The sequence below is a fragment of the Pogoniulus pusillus genome, chromosome 30, assembly GCF_015220805.1.
Source record: "Pogoniulus pusillus isolate bPogPus1 chromosome 30, bPogPus1.pri, whole genome shotgun sequence".
Lineage (NCBI taxonomy): Eukaryota > Metazoa > Chordata > Aves > Piciformes > Lybiidae > Pogoniulus > Pogoniulus pusillus.
Genome location: NC_087293.1, coordinates 13,694,699 through 13,714,044, shown reverse-complemented (window position 1 = coordinate 13,714,044; position 19,346 = coordinate 13,694,699). Strand labels below are relative to the sequence as shown.

Here is a 19,346-nt window from a genome sequence, read left to right as displayed (position 1 = left end):
ACCCTTCTGAACTGAGTAAACAAAACCTGCTGCTTGGAGGAAACAAAGAGAGGATGAAAGCTTTGGGGCAAAGTGAGAATTTCTGTTGCAACCCAAAGCTGGCTGGTGTGGCACAGGCCTAGCTTCCACTGCTGCCTTGACCACAAACACACATGCAAAATAAACATATGAGAGGGATCTTACAGGAGCTAAATCATGGCTGTACCTTGTAGGGCTGTTGTCCAGCACCAACGAAACTCCAAGGCATGTTGGGAAGGTCTGCAAGGGTATTTTTTCAGTTTCTCATGCTTGCAAAGCAGAAATCCTCTCCTGCTTCTGAGCCACATACACAGCAAAGCAAGGAGGCCTTGCTCTGGTGTGTTAGCAGGAATGATACTACCTTCCTTTCTTTTCCCTTCCTTTCCCTGTCTGGGATTATCAAGGACCATGTAGGCAAGAAGTGGATGGGTAGAAGACGTTCAGCTCTACTACCCAATCACATTTTAATTATAAGCTGTTTGGAAGAGCTTTTCCTAAAATCTCTCCATTTCTTCTTTTCTCCTGCTCCCACCTGCTCCCTGCTGGTCCCTCGCCTTTTCTTCCCTTCCCCTCGGTGTGGAGCAGCAGGTCCTTGAAGTAAGTATAGAGGCTCCAAAGGGTTTTGCCTGTGTATCTGTTGCTGTTTTCATGCATGCCTGTCACTGTGCATGCTTCACCTTGCCTCCTCACTGCCTTCCTGGTTTTTGCTTTCCAGATTCCTTTCCTCAGTGCCCTTCCCAGGGCACAGGGCCCACAGCAGAGCAATGCTTTTTCTATTACAGGGTCATTCACAGGGTGTTCATTACTGGTTTGGTATTATACCTTTTATTTTTCTGGCACCCCTTTTCTCCTACCCACGGAAATCATGATGGTGGTGGGAAGAGATGCCTTAGAAACCATTAGTCACCTAAAAGCAGCTTTCTAATACCTACAGCAGCCTTTATCCCTTTAGAAATAGCAAGTTGGACACACTTTGCTGATATTCCTTCATGCAGCCAAATCTTTCCAGCAGCGTGAGTAGCAACAAAGAGACAAGGTCCCAAAGAGACCAAGAAAGCAATTTGTTTATGGTCTATGAATTAAAAGCAGACCCTAGGGAACACTTAAGGTTATACTGGACTGGTAAATGGGATACCCAATCCCCAGAGGTCCTGTGTATACTAAACTGGGAAAAGGCTCCATTTTCTTGGCTAAACAAGAAGTGACCTTGGCTAATGCTGATTCATCCTGTGCACTGTTCCCAGCTAACTGAATCACAGAGGTTTTACTTGGCACATTGTCCGTCCTCACCTGAAATCACTGCCCTTGATGACTGAAAGAAATGAACCAATTTTAAAGGCAACCAATCACTGGAAAACTAAAAATAAGCATGGCACAGAAGTCTTCATGAGTGAAAAGAGGAAAAAAAAAATCCCTGGTGAGGACCTGGTGAACAAGCAGCAATTAAGAAAAGTGTATGGGCAGTGCTGTGGCACAGCCTTGCGGGGAGCAGGGTCCCGCAGGCTTATCCTGTGGTCTCCAGCAGACATATAGGAGAAAGTGCCACCATGTTCAGTCAGGGACCAGCCAGGGAAAGTAGCTAAAAAGAACCTTAAAATTTGCAGAGTTGGGCAAACAGGTGGTGGGCAGGAATGGTCTCTCCTTAATCCATTTGGACATTTCTGCCTGCTCCCTGGCCTCCCACCAATGCACACCCGGTCCCTTTGGAGCTGCCCCTGCAACCTAGGGAAGGAGGACTTTCCACTCAGATCTTTTCTAAGGTTTAAACATCACACAGAGATACAGGTTCTCTCACACAGGTACAGAATATTTACATGCATAATGTTGCTTTTTGCTGTTTCATTTTTCCTCTGGAAAGCATGGGGTCCAACACCACCTCTCTTTCCTCCATAGATCAAAATGCTGACGGACAGGAAGCGGGAGCTGGAGCATCGCCTTAGTGCCATGATGGAGGAGAATGACTTGCTCCAGGGAACTGTGGAGGAGCTGCAAGACCGAGTCCTCATTCTGGAGAGACAAAGCCATGACAAGGATTTGCAGGTGAGGAGGCAGCAACGGGCAGGGAAGAAGTGGGAAATCAAGTAGAAGATGTGGTTTAGGTTAAAATTGACCAGGAATATAATCAGGAACTGGGAGACAAAATGACTGCAAAGGAAAAAAGGCTCTTGTAAGCATGGCAACAAGCAAGGCCTTGGGTGTTCCACATAGAGACAGGTAACAGGAGCCACAGTGCAGCATCTTAATAGCAAAGAGTAGCTTGAGAGGGAGATCTGACCAAGAGAGTGGGACAGGGTGCTGGGGAAATAAGATAAATGTAAAAGGAAGCAGAGAGCTCTGGTTGCAGCATATTTTACTTAAAAAATTAAGAGTAGATTTGGCTTCAAAATGAGTTTCTTTAGACCCTGATATCCCCAAGGGTAGTATCTGGCCTCATAACTCATATGGTTTCCTGACAAGTCCCATGATGTTTGCAGCTGGGTGTCACCAAACCACCCCCTGGAGAACAATGTGGCACCTCTGTGGCTTCAGGCATCTTAGCAGAGAGGAAGATTTTTCCATTTCTCTTCTGTGGGTTGATGACCCCTGGATGCTCAGCTCTCCAAAACAGCCCTCAATCTTTTTTTTCCTTTAAAAATATGTATATATATTTGTAGTTATCTATGTGGTGAGATTTAAAAAAACCCAAACATGTCTGTATTACTTTTCATTCTGGATTAATTTCCTGATGTGTTGTTTTAAGCTATTTTTTCGACCTGAGTCCCAACTCCTTCACAATGTTTCTCATTTTAGTGCTGATTAACCTGCTATTTTTATCTCTCAGGATATTCTGGAGTCTAAACAATGTCTAATGACATTTAGAGATTATTAAGCTCCAATAAATAGCAATATCAGCCAAGAGTACTTTCCTCCTGGCTGGAAACCCTTTGTGACACCCATTCCTCCCTATCAGTTCCTTCCCAAAGAAAGAGATTAATCCTGTCTATATCACCTCCACTATTTTTTTTTCCCCCTGCATCTTTGACAAATTGTCTGATTTTCATCTCAAGCTGCACCAAAGCCAGCTGGAGCTCCAGGAGGTGCGGCTGTCCTACCGGCAGCTGCAAGGCAAGGTGGAAGAGCTCAGTGAGGAGAGAAGTCTCCAAAACTTCAACACAACCAGCACATCCCTGCTATCTGAAATAGAGCAGAGCATGGAGGCAGAGGAGCTGGAACAAGAACGAGAACAGGTATTTGCCCTCTGGCCCCTGAACCTCTGTCACCAGCCCCAGGGAAAGAGGGAATTTAATGCTTTTGATCTGATTAGAACTGAACCAAGAACGGTCTCAGCTCTGATATTAAGACTCTTTTGACCATATGAAAGAGCTGTCTGGGCTGCACTCACACTGCTGGCTCATGCTGAGCTTTTCATCAGCCCAGACCCCACCAGGTCCTTTTCCTTAGGGCTGCTCTCAGCCATTCCCCACCCCACCTGGATTTGTGCTTGGGATTGCACCAACCCAGGTGCACTTGCCCCTGTTGAATTTCATGAGGTTGGCCTGGGCACAGTTCTCCAACCTGTCCAGGTCCCTCTGGATGGATCCCTGCTCTCTAGCAAGCTGACTGTGCCACACAGCTTGGTGTCAATCTGCAAAGTTGCTGAGGGTGCACTCGATTCCTCTGTTTGTATCACTGACAAAGATGTTAAACAGCACTGGTCCCAGCACTGACCCCTGAGGGACGCCACTTGGCACTGGTCCCCAGGTGGACATTGTGCCATTGAGCACCATTCTCTGCCTGCGATATCTCTATATCCATTTCAAAACCACATAGCAAGCTAGACAAGTATTTTTGAGGCCTGACAATCACATGCCTCACTTCACCATAGAAGGAGGATCTCCATGGTCTCAATGTCCCAGGCTAATGCCAAGCTTTCTTATTCTAGCTGAGGCTGCAGCTCTGGGAAGCATATTGCCAAGTGCGGTACCTCTGCTCCCACCTCAGAGGAAATGACAGCGCAGACTCAGCAGTCTCTACAGACTCCTCCATGGATGAGTCTTCAGAAACCTCATCAGCCAAAGATGTCCCAGCTGGTAGTCTGCGGGCAGCTCTCAGTGAGCTGAAAAGACTGATACAAAATGTGCTGGATGGGGCAGACTCCACGGTAAGTTGGTAGCACAGAGAGGCCTTGGCTTGTGCATGTCCCTTTGCCCAGGTGACAGAGCTTGCTGCAGATTTCTGCAAGATCCTAAAGTCCCCAAATTCCAAGGAAACCTCTGTGGCTTATGAAGATGGACTGTCAGACTGCACAGCCTGCTCCTTGTGTCTCAAAAGGCCAGCTAAGAGCCAAGCCAGCTCATGGGGTTACAGCTTGCAGTGGTCCAGCTTCAAGTTCGTGCAGCAATCACTGGATTGGGAGACATTGTGCGTCATTACTGAGAGGAAGCTTTCTCTGGAATTTCCAGGAAGAGTGTCAGTGTAGCTGTACTGCAGTGCCTCTTAGGACTTTCCCAAGTGGGTTGTATTAGTGACAGTATCACAAAAACATTGTAACCCTGGAGTGGGTGGGTTCTGCCCCTCTGAATGGTGGCATACAGGTGCAAATGTCTTGACATGGCTGCCAGGGTTAAACCCATTGGCAGCTGTTTTGCTGGTACAAGCTGGTGTCAGTGAGGTATGGTCCTGATGATGCTGGGCAGGAGAGGATAGCATCCACAGGAGTTCAGAATTACAACAAAACATCTCAAATTTTGCAGTGGCTCAAATCAGGCCTATTTCCATCACCCACAAGCTGGTTGCACTGCCACCCAGCATTGCTTGTTTGAAGAGCCATGGTGAGGAATTTGCTGCAGACCTGCATGGGAGTGCTCACCCTCCTCATTCTAGTACCTGTAGCAGCTGGTAAGAAGGCTGAGGATAGAGATGAGGTTGTATTTGTTAAATAAGAGAGTCCTGCAAAAGGTCCAGAAATATGGAGACTGTAGGCATTCAAGTGGTCTCTGTAAATGTGATTTATGCTCAGGTAAGAGCCACTCTATGCTCTTTTCATCATGTGTAGAGCACTGCCTTTGGCCAAACTTGTTGCCACTGGACACACATGGAAACAAATCTGAAACTCAACCAAAGTCACATCCAGCTTTTCTTCTTCCTTGTCAAGTACCCCTCCACCCAAAACCAGTAACAGATAAATGCAATTGTCTTTTTAAAAGTGAAAGCTGAGCAAGAGATTTCTCTCCCCCTCTCAGAGCTCCCGACGAAGTGACGATGACACCTTAGAAGAGCAGATCAGGAGAACAAGTGAGGATTCACGAGCCCTGAGGGAATTAATGGATGGAGAACGGGGGAAACTGAGGCAGAGTTTGGAGGAGCTGCAGCGACTGCACAGCCAGGTTAGCAATTCCCACTTGTAACACCAGTGTTCATCCTCCAAGACATACCTTCCGTAGAAGAGATCAACATGATAAATAATCCAGGAGGATTTGGGCCAAAACCAGTTACGGTTGGATGGTGGAGACACTGTTAAACTCAGAGTAAAGGCATTGTGCATTTACGACCAGAGTTTTTGACAAGTTGTCTATGACCTATCTCAGACATCATCTCAAGCAACCAAACTTCTTTTAAACCTTTACTGCAATTTGCTTTTCAGACAACTTGTCTTGCTTAAATTGTCTTTAGCAAAAGACCCCAAAGTACAAGACTGCTTGATATGGAGTACTGGAAACCCGTAGGTATCTAGCCTGACCTGTCTTGCTTGCACTAAGACCTCGTGAAGGGTGTATGCAGCCACGGCATAGACAAAAAAGTGCTGCTCTGCTGTGCATGGTGCAAGGTTTGCCCCTTCTGCAGCAGCATCACAAAACTCTCATAGATGCACACCTAGAAAATCTTGACCATGGCAAGCCTGGCACCAGGCAGCAACCCAGGACAGGCTAAGAAATCTCAACAGCAACAAGTGATCCAGTGCTGAAACCAACACCCCATCCAAAGCACAGAATCACACTGCATCTGCACTAGATCATCTGTGTCTCAGGTCTTATGCCAACAGCAGCAAATGGAGAAAAGGCACTCGAGATGTTCTGCAATCCCTATCTCCATGGGACATGCCTTCAAATGTTGGAGGCTGTAGCAGAAGCAGGCTTTAGTACAGCTGATGATTCAAGACCACCTGCATTGGAGCAGGGAAGGAGATTTACACCCTTGCCTGGTCTTGCCAGCAGTGCTAATATCATCCTTTTTCCATACCCCTTTGAAGGAGAGAAAACACATCCCTGTTGAGAAAGTCAGCACAACCTGGGGTCTGACAGCCTTGTGCAGCTACCCCTCTACCATGTGGTCAAAGTAAAAAGAGTGAGAGCATCATTACGTAACTCCTGGCAGTAATGGCTGCATGTACATGAGGATGGGAAGTAGTCTTGTTGGCAAAGTGCTTAATCAGAGGCAGACTACAATGAGGGAGCAGCTCTAGAACCTGTCCTTATGTGAGGACTGCTGCTCTCAGCGGTGTGGCAAATAAAAGAGACATCTTCAAGGGCTCAAACTTGGGCCCCTAGTGAGACATGAGCTCTGCCACAGTCCTGCATGGGACAGTAGTGTCACACTTTCTGCCTTGTCTGTTTCCTTCCTCTGTGGTATCCCATTCTTACCTGAAACAGATAAACACAGCTAAAATCCCAGACCTGTCTCCAAATGCAGGTTTTTGAACATCTTGTTCCACTGTTCTGTGGGATTGCAGCAGAAGGGCTTTCACATAGCTCCTACCACTGCTCTCTATCATGTCCCTGCTTTGAGGTGCACCCTGCCCTGGGCTGCAGGAGGGCACAGCTCGGGCAGAGCTCCCCAGTTCCCTGGCAGCCCAAGCACAGGGTGGGGAGCCTCAGCACAGACAGGGCGCGCTCACACCCTCCTCCCGCCTCGACCCAGCTATGCCACGCTAACGGCAGATCCTCCCACGCCCTTGATGTGATGAACCCTTTTTGACTGCCTGCCCTCTATTTAAAGATTTCTTTGAGGATTCAAGCACTGCTGAGCTGCATTTAGTGACAGGAGATGGCTCAAATGCTGGAAGGATTTCCAGGTGGCGGAGTAGCGTAACAAAGCATGTGTGTGCCCTAGACAAAGAAATTAAACGTGTATGAAATATTGCAAAGCTGTGCTAACGCAATCCTTGCATGATTTCACACCCTGTTAACTCACTCTGCACAGGACCATAATGATAGATCATTTCTCAGACTGTTATAAGACTCTGCACATATTTTAAAGTCTAAGTGTAATTGCAAGATCTGCCAGTAACACCTTGCACAGCATGAAAGTGAATTTTCACATCCTTTGTCTTCAGCTTCATACTACTTCAAGAAACATAACAGCCCCCTGCCAAAAAAAAATCTTATTTGCTGCTAAATGATGATTACAATAATTTAACCCTGGAAAGATCAGAATACAGCAGTAAGAATCAGGGGATGTATGCACAAGACAAACTGCTTGGAGAGGGGCAATATTTCAGCACTGATACCACAGTGACAGCAAAGTTGCAGGTGCGTCCTGCCTTGCATGGCTGCACAGCTTTCCATACACAGTTGCTGCACGTTACTGAGGCCATCCTGGTGACCTGTCATGCTCAAACCAGCACTGCTAGCTCACTGGGCTGAGCTTGCACCAGCAACCTCCCAGCAGACACAGTTTCTCTGACAAGCAGGGGAGCTCAGCCTCCAGGTTGGCCCATGTGGCTTTTTTTCCCCCTGACTCATGATGAATTTGTCTGAGCAACCCTGGGTTCATGCTCTTCCTGTGCCCACAGGTCACACTGCTGAGTGTGGAAATGACAACGCTGAAGGAGGAACGGGATCGACTGCGAGGTGCTGCTGAAGACAAGGAGGCAAGTGAACGGCTCCTGCAAGCCATCAGGGACCGAGATGAGGCCATTGCCAAGTAAGTGGTCTGAACAGCCAGACAGGCTGGGTTAGCAGTTATGGAAGACCTTAGCAGGAGAGGTCTCCAGGACTGGTTTTTCCACAAATTTCAGTAACTCTTGCAAAGCAGTGGATTGAGTCTGGGCTTTGCTAGCATTGGGAAATACTACCAGCTGCTTGGGAGCAGGGCAATTTCCAGAGCTGCCTCATGTCAGGACTGGGGACATTCATTCAGGAGGACACCTTGAACTATGTTTGCACCATCCCTAGTGTTGGTCTGAATCACAACAAGGAAGCAGAATGGCAGGTCTGCCTCATCTGTCATACTTCTTTTGCTCTTCCAGACACTCGGCTGTGCTTTCCTGCCCTGCTTGGACTTCTTCCCTAAATTATTTCTCTGGATACTTGCTCTCATTTCCTCTTTCAGGGTCTCCAGTCTTTGACTACTTTTTTTCCCCATCCTGCTCATAGACCTGTGTTACCCCATTCCCTGTCTCCCCAGCTCTCTGCTTGGGCTTGCCACACTGCCCTGAGCACTCTTCTTCTTGAGGAGGGGACCAGAGACATTCACCCCCAGCTGTGCTCTAGATAGAAAGGGTGTATCTGATAACCTCTTCAATAAGCAGATGGGCCAAGACACCAGCAGCCCATCTCTTTGTGGAAAAGACTGTTACTCAAACCCTCAGCAAGAGGAGGAGCACAAGAGTGTTGCACCTCTGAGGATGCTGCAAGCTAAATCAGCATGTTCAATCCCTTCACCTTTTAAAAGACCTGATCATCCACACTGCTCCTGTCTGGGTAGCCAACTACCAAAATCCCATTGCTCTCCTCTGTAACACCTCCATCTGTTGGCAAAAATCAGGAGCACCCCAGCTGCACTGCTGGGTGCAGAGAGGTGGTTCTGACATTTTCAGTGCATGTGGGTTGTTGGTTCCGCTGTGGCTATGGCAACGTGCTGCCGCCGTGATAAATCCCCTGGTAATATCCAAGCAGAAATGGGGAGTTTCACAACAAAGGGCTGTTTACGGTGCCCAGACCCACAGCCGGGAGTGGAAGCATACAGCTTCTCTGCAGCATTAACGACCCTGCTGGGACAAAGCAACAATATTTACGGCTGACTGTCCTGCATTGACAGAAGCCCAGAGAAAGGAGGACGTGACAAGTGTGCATGGGTGAGTGGCAGGTGATTAATGAGCAGAAAGTGGCTGTGAAAGCAGACAAGAGCGTCTTGTTGCTAGAAATGAAAGCATTCCTCCACTAGCTCAGCTGCCTGGGGGGCTCGTGCTATACTTCCCACCTTGCACCTCAAAAGTTAAGCCACTTTTGTTGAAGCCCTCCCAAAAAAAAGCCCCAACTCTGAACAGAAATGAAATCACTGCCTGAGGCAGACATCTGGCATGGATGTTAGCTTGAAGGTGAAGTTTGGCAGCACAGGAAGCAATAGGAAGATAGGATCCTGTAACAGGAGATGTTAAGCAACTGCTACCTGGAATATAAACATGAATTCCCAGATTGCTTTTCTGTAGGGGAGCACAAGAGAGCTATTAGAAGGCAATGAATTGGCTACAGTTAATAAGATGCAATTATGTCTCCTGAAAATGTTTGCAGGAAAAGATGGTTCCTAGCAAGTCATGTTACAGTTTTCCATCACACAGCAGTTAATTGAAAACTTAAGGTTTGAGCTCACCTGTGTGCTCCCAGCATGGTGAGCAGCATATCCCAGCTTTGGCAATTGCTTCTTCCTAAAGGATAATTCCTTTCCACTGGCCAGTAGCAGCTACAACATCTCAGACACTGAACACTCAGGGCCCTTTGGGTAATCTTGTCCATGGCATCACATTCCCCATGGCCACAAACACCTGGAAAGAAACACAGCATCAGTGTTCCCAAGGGCTATTGAAACTGGAAGCTTTCCTCAAAGCATAATGTGATTCAAATATTCTCAACAGTGTCATTCTTCAGAAGCATATGCTGTGATAAACTTTCTTCTCTCAGTTGAGGTACCAACTTTTTGAGGGGCTTTATTTGTCTGTTTTACATTGCAACTTATTGACCAAGTGCTCAGACAGATCATTTGGGTTTTAGCACATACCATTTCCTTTCCTACACATTAATAAACAGAAGGAAAGGAAAAATAGGTATATGTAGATTCTACCTTGGGTTAGCTCTCCATTTTAATGTCAAGTCCTGCACAATATCCAGGCACACTGCACTGTCTTACATAGCAGTGTGTTAGAGTATCTTTGTGTATTCTTAATGTGCATAGCAGAAACATGCTGGGTTTACAGTAATGATGTCCATAGTTCTGTCCCAGTCTTTGGAAAAGTAGAATGTCCAGAATTCAAGGCAGATGAATTTAGGGACGTCTCCTCAAGGATATGTTTAATACTTCCTGTAAAAAAAAATAGAAAATCACATGCCCAAATTTCCCACTCTCCCCCAGGAAAAATGCAGTGGAGGTGGAGCTGGCCAAGTGCAAGATTGACATGATGTCCCTCAACAGCCAGCTGCTGGATGCCATCCAGCAGAAGGTGAACCTCTCGCAGCAGCTGGAAGCCTGGCAGGTGAGAAGCCCCTGGTCACCACAGGTCAGGGTCTGGATGGCATGCAGGGGGCACTTTTGAATGACTTTTTCCCCCACCCTGTGGGTTTGCTATGTTCTCAGCTGAAGCATAATAGATGGGAGTGTTTGCTTTTGACTCCATAGGAGCCAGTGATTGTGCTCAGGGTGGGCTAAACTCAGCACTTCTCTGCTCAAAGCATTTCAGCTGTGAGCCTTCCATTAGTTATATAGGAATAGCTTGTGAAAATGGAGAAACAAACCAGATCTGTGGCCACATGTGGCACAGGTAACATATACTTTGCAGACTAACCTGCTGTTGCCTGGGCAGAGAAGATGTCCATGCAGGAGATGTTCCTGTTCAGGTGTGGCTTTAGGGATATATGGGCACAGCACATCCTTGCATTTTCATAATGGAGCAGAAAGGTGGGAGGCAGAGGTTGTGGTGATTGTTTTATGGTGTAGCAGCACTGTTTTCAGCAGTTCAGAAGATCAAACAAGACGAAGCTAAACCACAGCAGTCTACCAAGGTAAAAAAAAACCAAGCTCACAGCAGTCCAGCATCTGCCCTGGAGATGCTCTACATGGGGTCTGTAGGGAAAAGCCATATGAAGGCAGAGAGCCCTTGAGAGCAGACAAGGCTGCTGCTTCTGCAAAGTGGCATCAAGGGAGGGCTACTTTAATAGGAAACAAGCAGGTACAAGAGAAAAGGTCTGGGCCAGTTACACTCATTTGTTGCAGATCATGCAAGACCCTGACTCTACTAACAAGCAGCCTGACCAGTAGAAACCTCTCCCGTACAACCTTGCTCCTGTTTCAACTCCACTGTGTTTTCGTTTCTCTCTTTTTTCTTCTCTTCTTTTCTTTCTCCGGCTTACAGTTTGCTTCCTCAGGGCTTTTTACTATCTGGCTCCTTTGGTTTCTGATCTAGTGGCCTTTCTCAGTTCCTGTACCAACAGCTTTAGTCGTACACCCCTCCTGCCTTTGAGGTGAGCTCCCCACCATCTCCTCACCTGCTCCATTCACTGCCACTACCACCTGCATCTGCTTCAGTCCTCACCATCACTTGGCAAGAGGGGCCACTGGCAGGTCCTCATCACCCACAGATGTTCTGCAAATACACTCTCCTCAACCTAGCACCAGGCCAGGGCACAAGGAGCAGCATCCTGTACTTCTCATGGTGAGGTTGTACCCTCCCCAGGTCACCATGGGCAAAGCCAGGCTGATGTACACATATCATTAGCCTTCTGTATGCAGCATCTCTAGTCTCTAGAAAACTCCTTGGAATACAGACTGAGATTTTACTTCTCAGCCTCGTTACCTGGTAAATACCTCCTGCATAGGAGCTGTCTGTATTCAAGTTCTGCTCAATTTTGGATGAGTGGTGTAAATTGAAACCTGCTTACTAGTATAGTCAGAGTTTAGTGCTGGAATATCCCCAGAATAGGATTTTACTGACAGGCTTTTGCTTTCTCACTTCACACTATGTCCTCCAGTTGCAGCAGTATGGCAACCCCAACCCTGTTCCCATCAGCTTTCTGAGATGAGGATCAGGCCCACTAGCACTGCAGAAAGTTGTCTCCAACATACTGACAGAAATTGTTATCACACAGTAGCAAAAGTGTTTCCAAACACCTAATGTCCCCAGAACAGAAGCTCAACCATAGAGGCACAAAACGAGTCAGGTAAATTATGGGGTTTAGGGACTATTCTGCAAGGCAGACTGTTTCTGACAAAATGGGATGAGATTCTCTGCTTTAGATGGGCATAAACAGAGGCTTTAATTTGATAAAATTTTGCTCTTTCACAATTCTAGTCTGCACTCTACCAAAGACCATCAACAAGATTTTCTGTAAGCACACAATCATGTATAAAATACACCATAAGCAAAATCCCACACAGCTGAGCCTAGCACCTTATCCCCATGCCTAATCTGCCCCCCCACTGGTGTTCCTCATTATCTGACTGGGGGCATTACTGGGAGTAGAGGAGGAGTGTGGAGGAGACTTGGAAGTGAAGAGGGCTGCTCCTCTGAAAGAAAAGCTCTGCACAATAGCAACAGAGTCACTGTTAGTTCAGAAAATGCTGCACTGCCTGCAGAGAGTTGCAGCCTTCGTGGCCACAGCCACCAGCCTCTGGGGTCACCAAGAGCACCTCCAACCTTTATCTCACACAAGGGAGCCCAGCTCCAGCTCACAAAGAAGTTATGTGCCATTTGCACCTCCTTCAGACTCATCCTCTCTGCAAAGAGCAGATGTTCCTGTGGACACCCAGGGCACAGAGGTACCAGGTTATCTGCTTTTATGGAACCATTTCATCAGATGGGTCTCATGCTGCTGGTGTTTGTCCTCCCTCTGCATCCCCAGACATTCCTGAGTCCCTGCCCCAGGCAGAGACCACAGCTCTGCCCCATTCTTTCTGCATACATCTACTCCCATTCTTTCCATACACATCTACCCCAGATCTCCACAGCTAAGTGCTATGCTTTCTGATTCAAGCATTGGACAGACAGGGACCCAAATGCAGTGCCCTATTAATTCTACTGCATTTTCATATATATATGTTTTTATACGTAAAAAATCATACTCATCCCTCATTACATGGTTAACCAAGGACACAGATCTGCCATGCTGGAGCCTAGGTGCCTATGCCATTTGCTAGAAGAGGTGCCTTTGATATCCAAGTGTCCACATTTTCATGTGGCAGCTTCACCTCTGGAAACTTGTTTCACCTCTATGCTGATGTTTACCTTAACCTCTTCAACTTTCCCTCTGCTTTTCCCCTTTCCTGCCCTGCTCTAAAATGATTCAAAGCTTCTTCAGTCCATGTAGTTCTGTACCCCCCTGCTCTCTCAGGGAAAGTCCCCATAAGAAATTCAGGCCCAGGTTATAAATCCTTTTCCATGCAGAAAAGGCTGCAAAAAGAGATTGGCCATCATTCAGGTTTCCAGTCCAAGCTGGCTGTTTTTATTCCACATTGAGCTATAGAGCAACTGGAGTACCCACTGGGTGATGGCAGCGTCTTCCCTTCTCTTTTAGTGCTGCCCCTGCCCTGCACAAGGTGCCAAGTGAAGAGCAAGCACCTCAATCACTACAGCCCATCCAGAGTGTCCTTGTTCTCACCAGGTAGTGCCCTAGGTCCAATTCAGGAGCCAAACCTCTGGAAAACATTTATCCTATGGATCTAGTTTGTGTACACTCACTAAGCTACAGTTTGAATATGCAATTATAGCAGAAATAATGGATCTGAAGCTTTAAAATGTCTAGAACTGACAGGTTTCCAAGAAACACATCTGCATGTCATTAGCAGCAACAGAACCAGCTAATTGTTTTGTGTAGAGCAACTTCACAGTGCTGCAAACGTGGATGAAACTAGAGCACAGTGCAGCTGTTCATGCCAGGCTGGTAGCTCCCACCGCTCTCCTGTCTCCAGGGGAAGGGATGAGTCTAAGGGACAAGCCTGGTTCTCTTTGGTAAATCTGGTGCAAAACTTATGTGGGGTCTGGTGGGCCTGTGCCTGGCCCCAGCCCCTCTGCTCCAGGCAGCATCTTCCCCAGAGAAGTCCTCCAAAGCAGTGGCTGTGCAGGCAGCTCTACCCTGCCTACCTGCCTGCCTGCTTCACATGGCTAGCACACAGGCCTGCTCAGGACAGACATCCCTATTATTTCTGGCATTTGCTTTCAGCTGTATTTGGTCTCTTTCAATTATTTCTCCCCGCAGAGGGGGCATCTGCAAGCTGCAGACAGCAGAGAAGCAGAGTTTAGGAGTGTTACAGAGTCCCAGGCAGGTGTGATGCTCCTCTGTGAGACCACCTGAGCAATTTATCCCTCAGAATTGTGTGGTTTACATTCCTTACTCACTAAAAAGCCTCACAGCAGCAAGCAAGGCTAAGCCTGCTGCTGGGTGGGGAGTTCCACCTGTCCTCGGTCCTGTCATCCCTCCTCCATCTCATCACAGCACGATTCACCTCCATTCCAGCTGCGTCCCGCGGGACCTCCCTCCGAACATCAGCTGCTAATAACAGCCCTCTCCTCTCCCTACTCCACAGGATGACATGCACAGGGTCATTGACCAGCAGCTGATGGACAAACACCCGAAGGAATGGAGCCAGCTTGCTTATTCCTTCTCCAGTGGCTACGGCGCCAAGCGGAGTGCCAGACCCTCCCCCGTGCTCAGGCCGGAGCCGCAGGGGGAAGAGCCTGCTGGGGCAGAAGGGAACCGTCTCTTTTCCTTTTTCAAGAAAAATTAATTTGAAAAAGAGAAACCTCTCCAACAATTCCTGCTTCAAGATGGGGAGTGGGGCAGCTGCCCAGCTTGCTGAGGGACCCGAGTCTGATCCAATAAGAAAAAAAAGAAGGGGGCAAAGGAGTTAACCTTTGAGACTCTGCACTATTTACACCGCACCTGGTCTGAACCAAATGTTTACATGAACTGGAGATTTGCAAATTGACAATGTGATACGAACAGAAAGAAACTTTTCTTATTAAGTGAAGTGATAAACTTCAGGGTATATTTTAGGAGCTCTGACAAAGGTCAGTTTCTGCTGTGAAGAATGATCTGATTGTATTAAACGCGTTCTCATGCTGGAGATGGAAAACCAGCCCCGAGACCGAGCAGTGCAGGGGATTGACAACGGCCATCATAGCGAGCACAGGAGGAAGAAGAGGGCTGAATGCAAGAGGAGAGAGAGTGGCTGTACCATTCTCCAGTCCTGGCAGCTTCATCCATCCCATTGAGACCGGAGTTGCTCTGGCCCCAGCACTGCCATGTCTTGCCAAGTGTAGCATTCTCCGTGGTGGAAGTTGAGCCCTCACTGCAGATCGTGCCTGAACGCCATCTCCCCTGCATCTCTGCGTAGCTGTTCACCCCTCGCTGGGAATCCAGGCTCCTCGCAGATCTGGGCAGGGTAAAGTGGCTGATGTTACTGTCTTCTCTAGCTCTCTCCTGTTACAGAGATAGAGTTGCAGAGTCTGTAGTTGCACAGGACGTTAAGGATTTCTCCCCAAGAGACTGACCATCTACAACAGATTACAAAGCGGGTGACAGTTGTGGATGTTCAGTACCGGAGCACCTACTGGCCACAGGTAGTTGTGGAGCTTCCGCGAGTCACACACCTTTCCCCAAAGCCGCGTATCCCTGCAGAACAGAGTAAGAAACTTGTCACTTTGACTGGCGCACTGAAAGCCGATCCCTGATAAGGTCAGCAGGTCTGTGGTACCGAGTTGGCAGACCTGATCCTCAGAAAGCATGCAGGCATCTACCTTCACTAAAGCCAAAGGCAATTAGTGCAGCTACAAAGCTCTGGAAATTCTACAGCTTTCTCTGCCCCGCAGTTACATTAGCTATGGCCTGATGAAAATGATGAGTATTTGTCCCTGCTTGTGAGTTGTTCACTACTCAGCCCTTTGGCGAGCAGGCAGCCACATCTCCTTTTGACTGAAGCTGATCGGAGCCTGCTTTGCTGTGAGCATGACTTGATCAAGAGGAAGGAAAGTAGCGCATTTGCTGTATGCACACAGTGGTGCTGGAAATCCTGCAATACTTAAGTAGGGACCTTCCCTATGCACTGGATGGGCACCTTACAGCTCTTCTCTTTTACACAGTCTACCATCATAAACCAGCAAGGAGCACCAGCCTAGGCTCAGAGATGTCCTGCTGTCATGCAGTTTCCACACATTCTCCAGCTCACAATACCCACAGGCCATAATTTGTTTCCCCATTGCTTTAAAGAGACTACCACCTACACTGTCCCACAGGAAACAGAGCTAGGTACACATTCAGCTCTGCCCTGCTCAGCAACTTAGGTGCTAAAACACCATCCTACAGAGAGCTGCTATCTCTGCTCTGTATTTACAGTAACAAACTGTCTGCTAGAAGAGACTTCTTTGAGGAAGCAGGTAAGAGATTGCTTGAGTTTATTATTACTCAACTTATCTATATGATACAACATCCATAATACCTCAGTACAAATATCCTTCCTGCCTACAAAGATTTGAGCATTCCCATATTTCCTTGTTAGCATGAAACTACCAGACTGGTATGAGATCATCTTGCACTGAGGTAGCTCCATGTTGCAAGGTGCAGAGTACTCTTTGAGATTGAAAACAATAGCAAAAAGCTGAGCAGTTAAGCCCAGTGACTCAAAAGCAATGAAACTTGGGCTGCAGGAAGCAGTTGGGTGAAGCACCACCAATACAGTTTGATGATGCTTACAGAGAAAGGAGCCTAGAGTCTCATAGGCAAGGAACGAAACTGAGCCTTGGCCTCTCCAATCTAGGCAATGCTCAGCTGTTGAGTATCTGCTTGTACCCACCTGTGAGGGAAAGGGACTTAGTACAGTGCCAAGCACACTCCCAGGATGGCAAGACCTCACCCCCACACATCCCACCTGTGTTGTGACCCTCAATTGTGCAGAGAGACACGAGACACATGCTCAGCATCTCCTGCTGTCAGGACTCGGTTACACTCCTATGTATCAGCATTAACTTTGATACCTGCAAAATTAGGTGTGGGTTCATGGATGCCAGCGATCTCTGTGAACACTTGTCTCATACACTGTTGGAAAGCCATGCTCTGCTGATCGTGGGAGAGCCATCTGAGCATCTTGGTCCCCACAGACCTTTTTTCTGCTGTCATTTGTCATTTCCCAGACCCAAACAGCTCTCCTCAAGCCACATGCCTGTCTGTGTGGGAAGCTACCCCCATGAGGATGTATAGATGAATGGATGCAATTCTAAGGCCTGGGCCTTAAGTTATCCAGTGAAGATATAGTAATGAGATGAAGAAAGGTGCCTTCTGCTTCATGTTTGCTGAAAGTGACTCTTCAGTTGCAGGGGTAGCGACTGAAATGCACAGCACTTCATTTTAGGAGGAACTTACCTTAATCCCATTGCAATTTTATTTATTTAAAGAGTGGTGGAAGAGATTGCAAGAGGAAAGTCAGCACATTCTAAGGTGCCAGTTGGGTATGGTTTCTTAAAACTAGCCCCTTAGCCCTAAAGATTTAGTTGCACTACTAAACCCAATTCTCTTGTATTTCTGGGTTTAATGAACTGGACAACAGACCAAAGGAGACCTCCTTGTGCTGAGCTGCTACTCAACAGGAACAGAAACTGCCTTAACATAGCAGCTATGTTTTGTTGTTTTGTCTTCTAAAACCTCATCAATGCTCCTTTACACTCTCATTTGTCATGTTGTGTTTTAACAAGGTCCCTACTATTTCACCTTGAGCTGTCATTAAAATGTTCTTCTCCATCCTGTCATGGCCAGAAGCCTGGAATCATTCTTGCAGTGCTGGGTTAGAAGACAATCCACTTGTAATACTTCATACTTCTAGGACACACATAGCATAAAGGAAACATTGGCTCCAGTGAATGAGATGGAGAAGCACGCTAGTCCAGCAGGTACTCAGGATCCCAGAGTGGGATTAGCAGCTCTGAAGACATCACTCACCCTTGCTTTTGAGATAATGGTAAATAAACCAGTAGTGCTGCACAGTCACTGTTACATATTGCACAGGGAGAAGATGCCTGATGAGATTAAGATTAGAAAGAACTTTCCCACAGTTAAGTAACAGGTGACTGGGCAAATGTTTATTATGCTAGCCTAAGGGAAAAGGGACCCATCTTCCTTGAGTGAATGCTGCAGGGGAAGTGGCTGTAAACAAGTAACAAGTGTAAAGGAAAGGCAAGTCACTAGCACTTTATCATCAGACAGACAGATCAGCAATTTGCCATTGAGATGAAAAGATCAATAAATGACAACAGGATCATCTGCACAGACAAGCAAGAAGTGAGGTTACAGGCAGTGCTGCCTGCAGAAGGACTCGAGAGCAGCGTGCACTTGTCCTACTTAGAGTGGTAAATTCCAGATATGCCTCTACATCAGGCAAACACTCTCTACTCCCCACTGAGCTTAAAGAGAAAGACTGTTTTAACCAAAAAGCCAGGAAAGGAGGTGTCTGGGTGCTGCAGCAATGATTCCCTTATACTGAGAGGGGGAAAGCACACAGCAGGGACAAGCAGAAAGAATGTATCTATAGATATGTACATACATCACAGTGCTGTAATTTTTGTATGTAGCAGCAATGTACATAGATGTATGGTTTTTATAAAATACCTATTATAAAAGTCTATAAAGGCATATTTTTAGTAAAAACAATGCTGTACTACTTTTGTAAATAGTTCTCTTCAGAATAAAACAGATCATTTATACGATACCGTCTGGGCTCTCAAGTCACTGCTTATCTTGCCTAGCTGCGGAACAGACTCATGTTTTGAAGTGTCATCTTCACAGCATCTTTCGTGCTTCATCTTCCCAATGCAGCCACATAAAAGACTTGCTTGTGTTCAGGAGAGAATGGCTCTGGAGAAAGAACATTTAAAGTTTTTGTACCTCCTGCCACACAAGAAAATACAAAAGGCAAGCTTATAAATCTTCACCTTCTGGCCATCTCTTCATTTACTGGCCTTTCTATAGAAGGATGTTGCAACTTCAACAAGGCTAGGCATAAAGCACGTATGGCCAAGGAAACACTTCAGGCTTGCACCAGCTGCAGTTCAAACCATCTACAGGGCCTCAGGATTTCCCTCTACACTGACAGAAGAAAGGCACCTTCCCGCAGCAAGCTTTGATCACACTTCTCCAGAAGCAAGCACTTGCCTTCAAGAGCCTGTACACCAAGGGCAGGCAAGGCAAAGGGAACACCAAGGGCAGTGAGCACAGCAAGAGCTGCACGGTTCCTACACAGAACAACAAACCCTCATTTCCTGGGAGAGACTCTGGATGCTTTGTAATGAGCTCAGAGCATAACCCCTGCTGCCTTTGAGGACAAGCTTTCAAAACCTGCACAAAACTGTGTGTTGAACAGAAAGACAAGAGATTATA

General features: G+C 47.0%; 1 protein-coding gene and 1 long non-coding RNA gene across 4 annotated transcripts in view; one reads left to right on the top strand and one right to left on the bottom strand.

Annotated features, from left to right (window-relative positions):
* BICDL1 (BICD family like cargo adaptor 1) overlaps positions 1 to 19,346 on the top strand; it is a 57,847-nt gene that overhangs the window by 31,169 nt on the left and 7,332 nt on the right. Inside the window, exons 4-11 of one of the 3 annotated variants that reach the window (XR_010307918.1) lie at positions 1,912 to 2,058; positions 3,066 to 3,245; positions 3,941 to 4,159; positions 5,241 to 5,384; positions 7,790 to 7,920; positions 10,345 to 10,465; positions 11,342 to 11,450; positions 14,509 to 14,596. Coding sequence is in view for 1 of the 3 variants with exons in the window: in XM_064169072.1 (XP_064025142.1) it covers positions 1,912 to 2,058; positions 3,066 to 3,245; positions 3,941 to 4,159; positions 5,241 to 5,384; positions 7,790 to 7,920; positions 10,345 to 10,465; positions 14,509 to 14,709 (1,143 nt within the window). In the remaining 2 variants the exon portion in view is untranslated. Of the gene's footprint in view, positions 1 to 1,911; positions 2,059 to 3,065; positions 3,246 to 3,940; positions 4,160 to 5,240; positions 5,385 to 7,789; positions 7,921 to 10,344; positions 10,466 to 11,341; positions 11,451 to 14,508; positions 16,373 to 19,346 lie in introns of those variants that run through there. The other 2 variants (XR_010307917.1, XM_064169072.1) reach the window with 2 other exon arrangements.
* On the bottom strand, positions 15,347 to 18,815 carry LOC135189082 (uncharacterized). The gene is made up of 3 exons (XR_010307919.1): positions 18,680 to 18,815; positions 15,536 to 15,596; positions 15,347 to 15,404 (listed from the first exon to the last, which is right to left on the bottom strand). It is a non-coding gene; the product is annotated as an uncharacterized LOC135189082 (long non-coding RNA).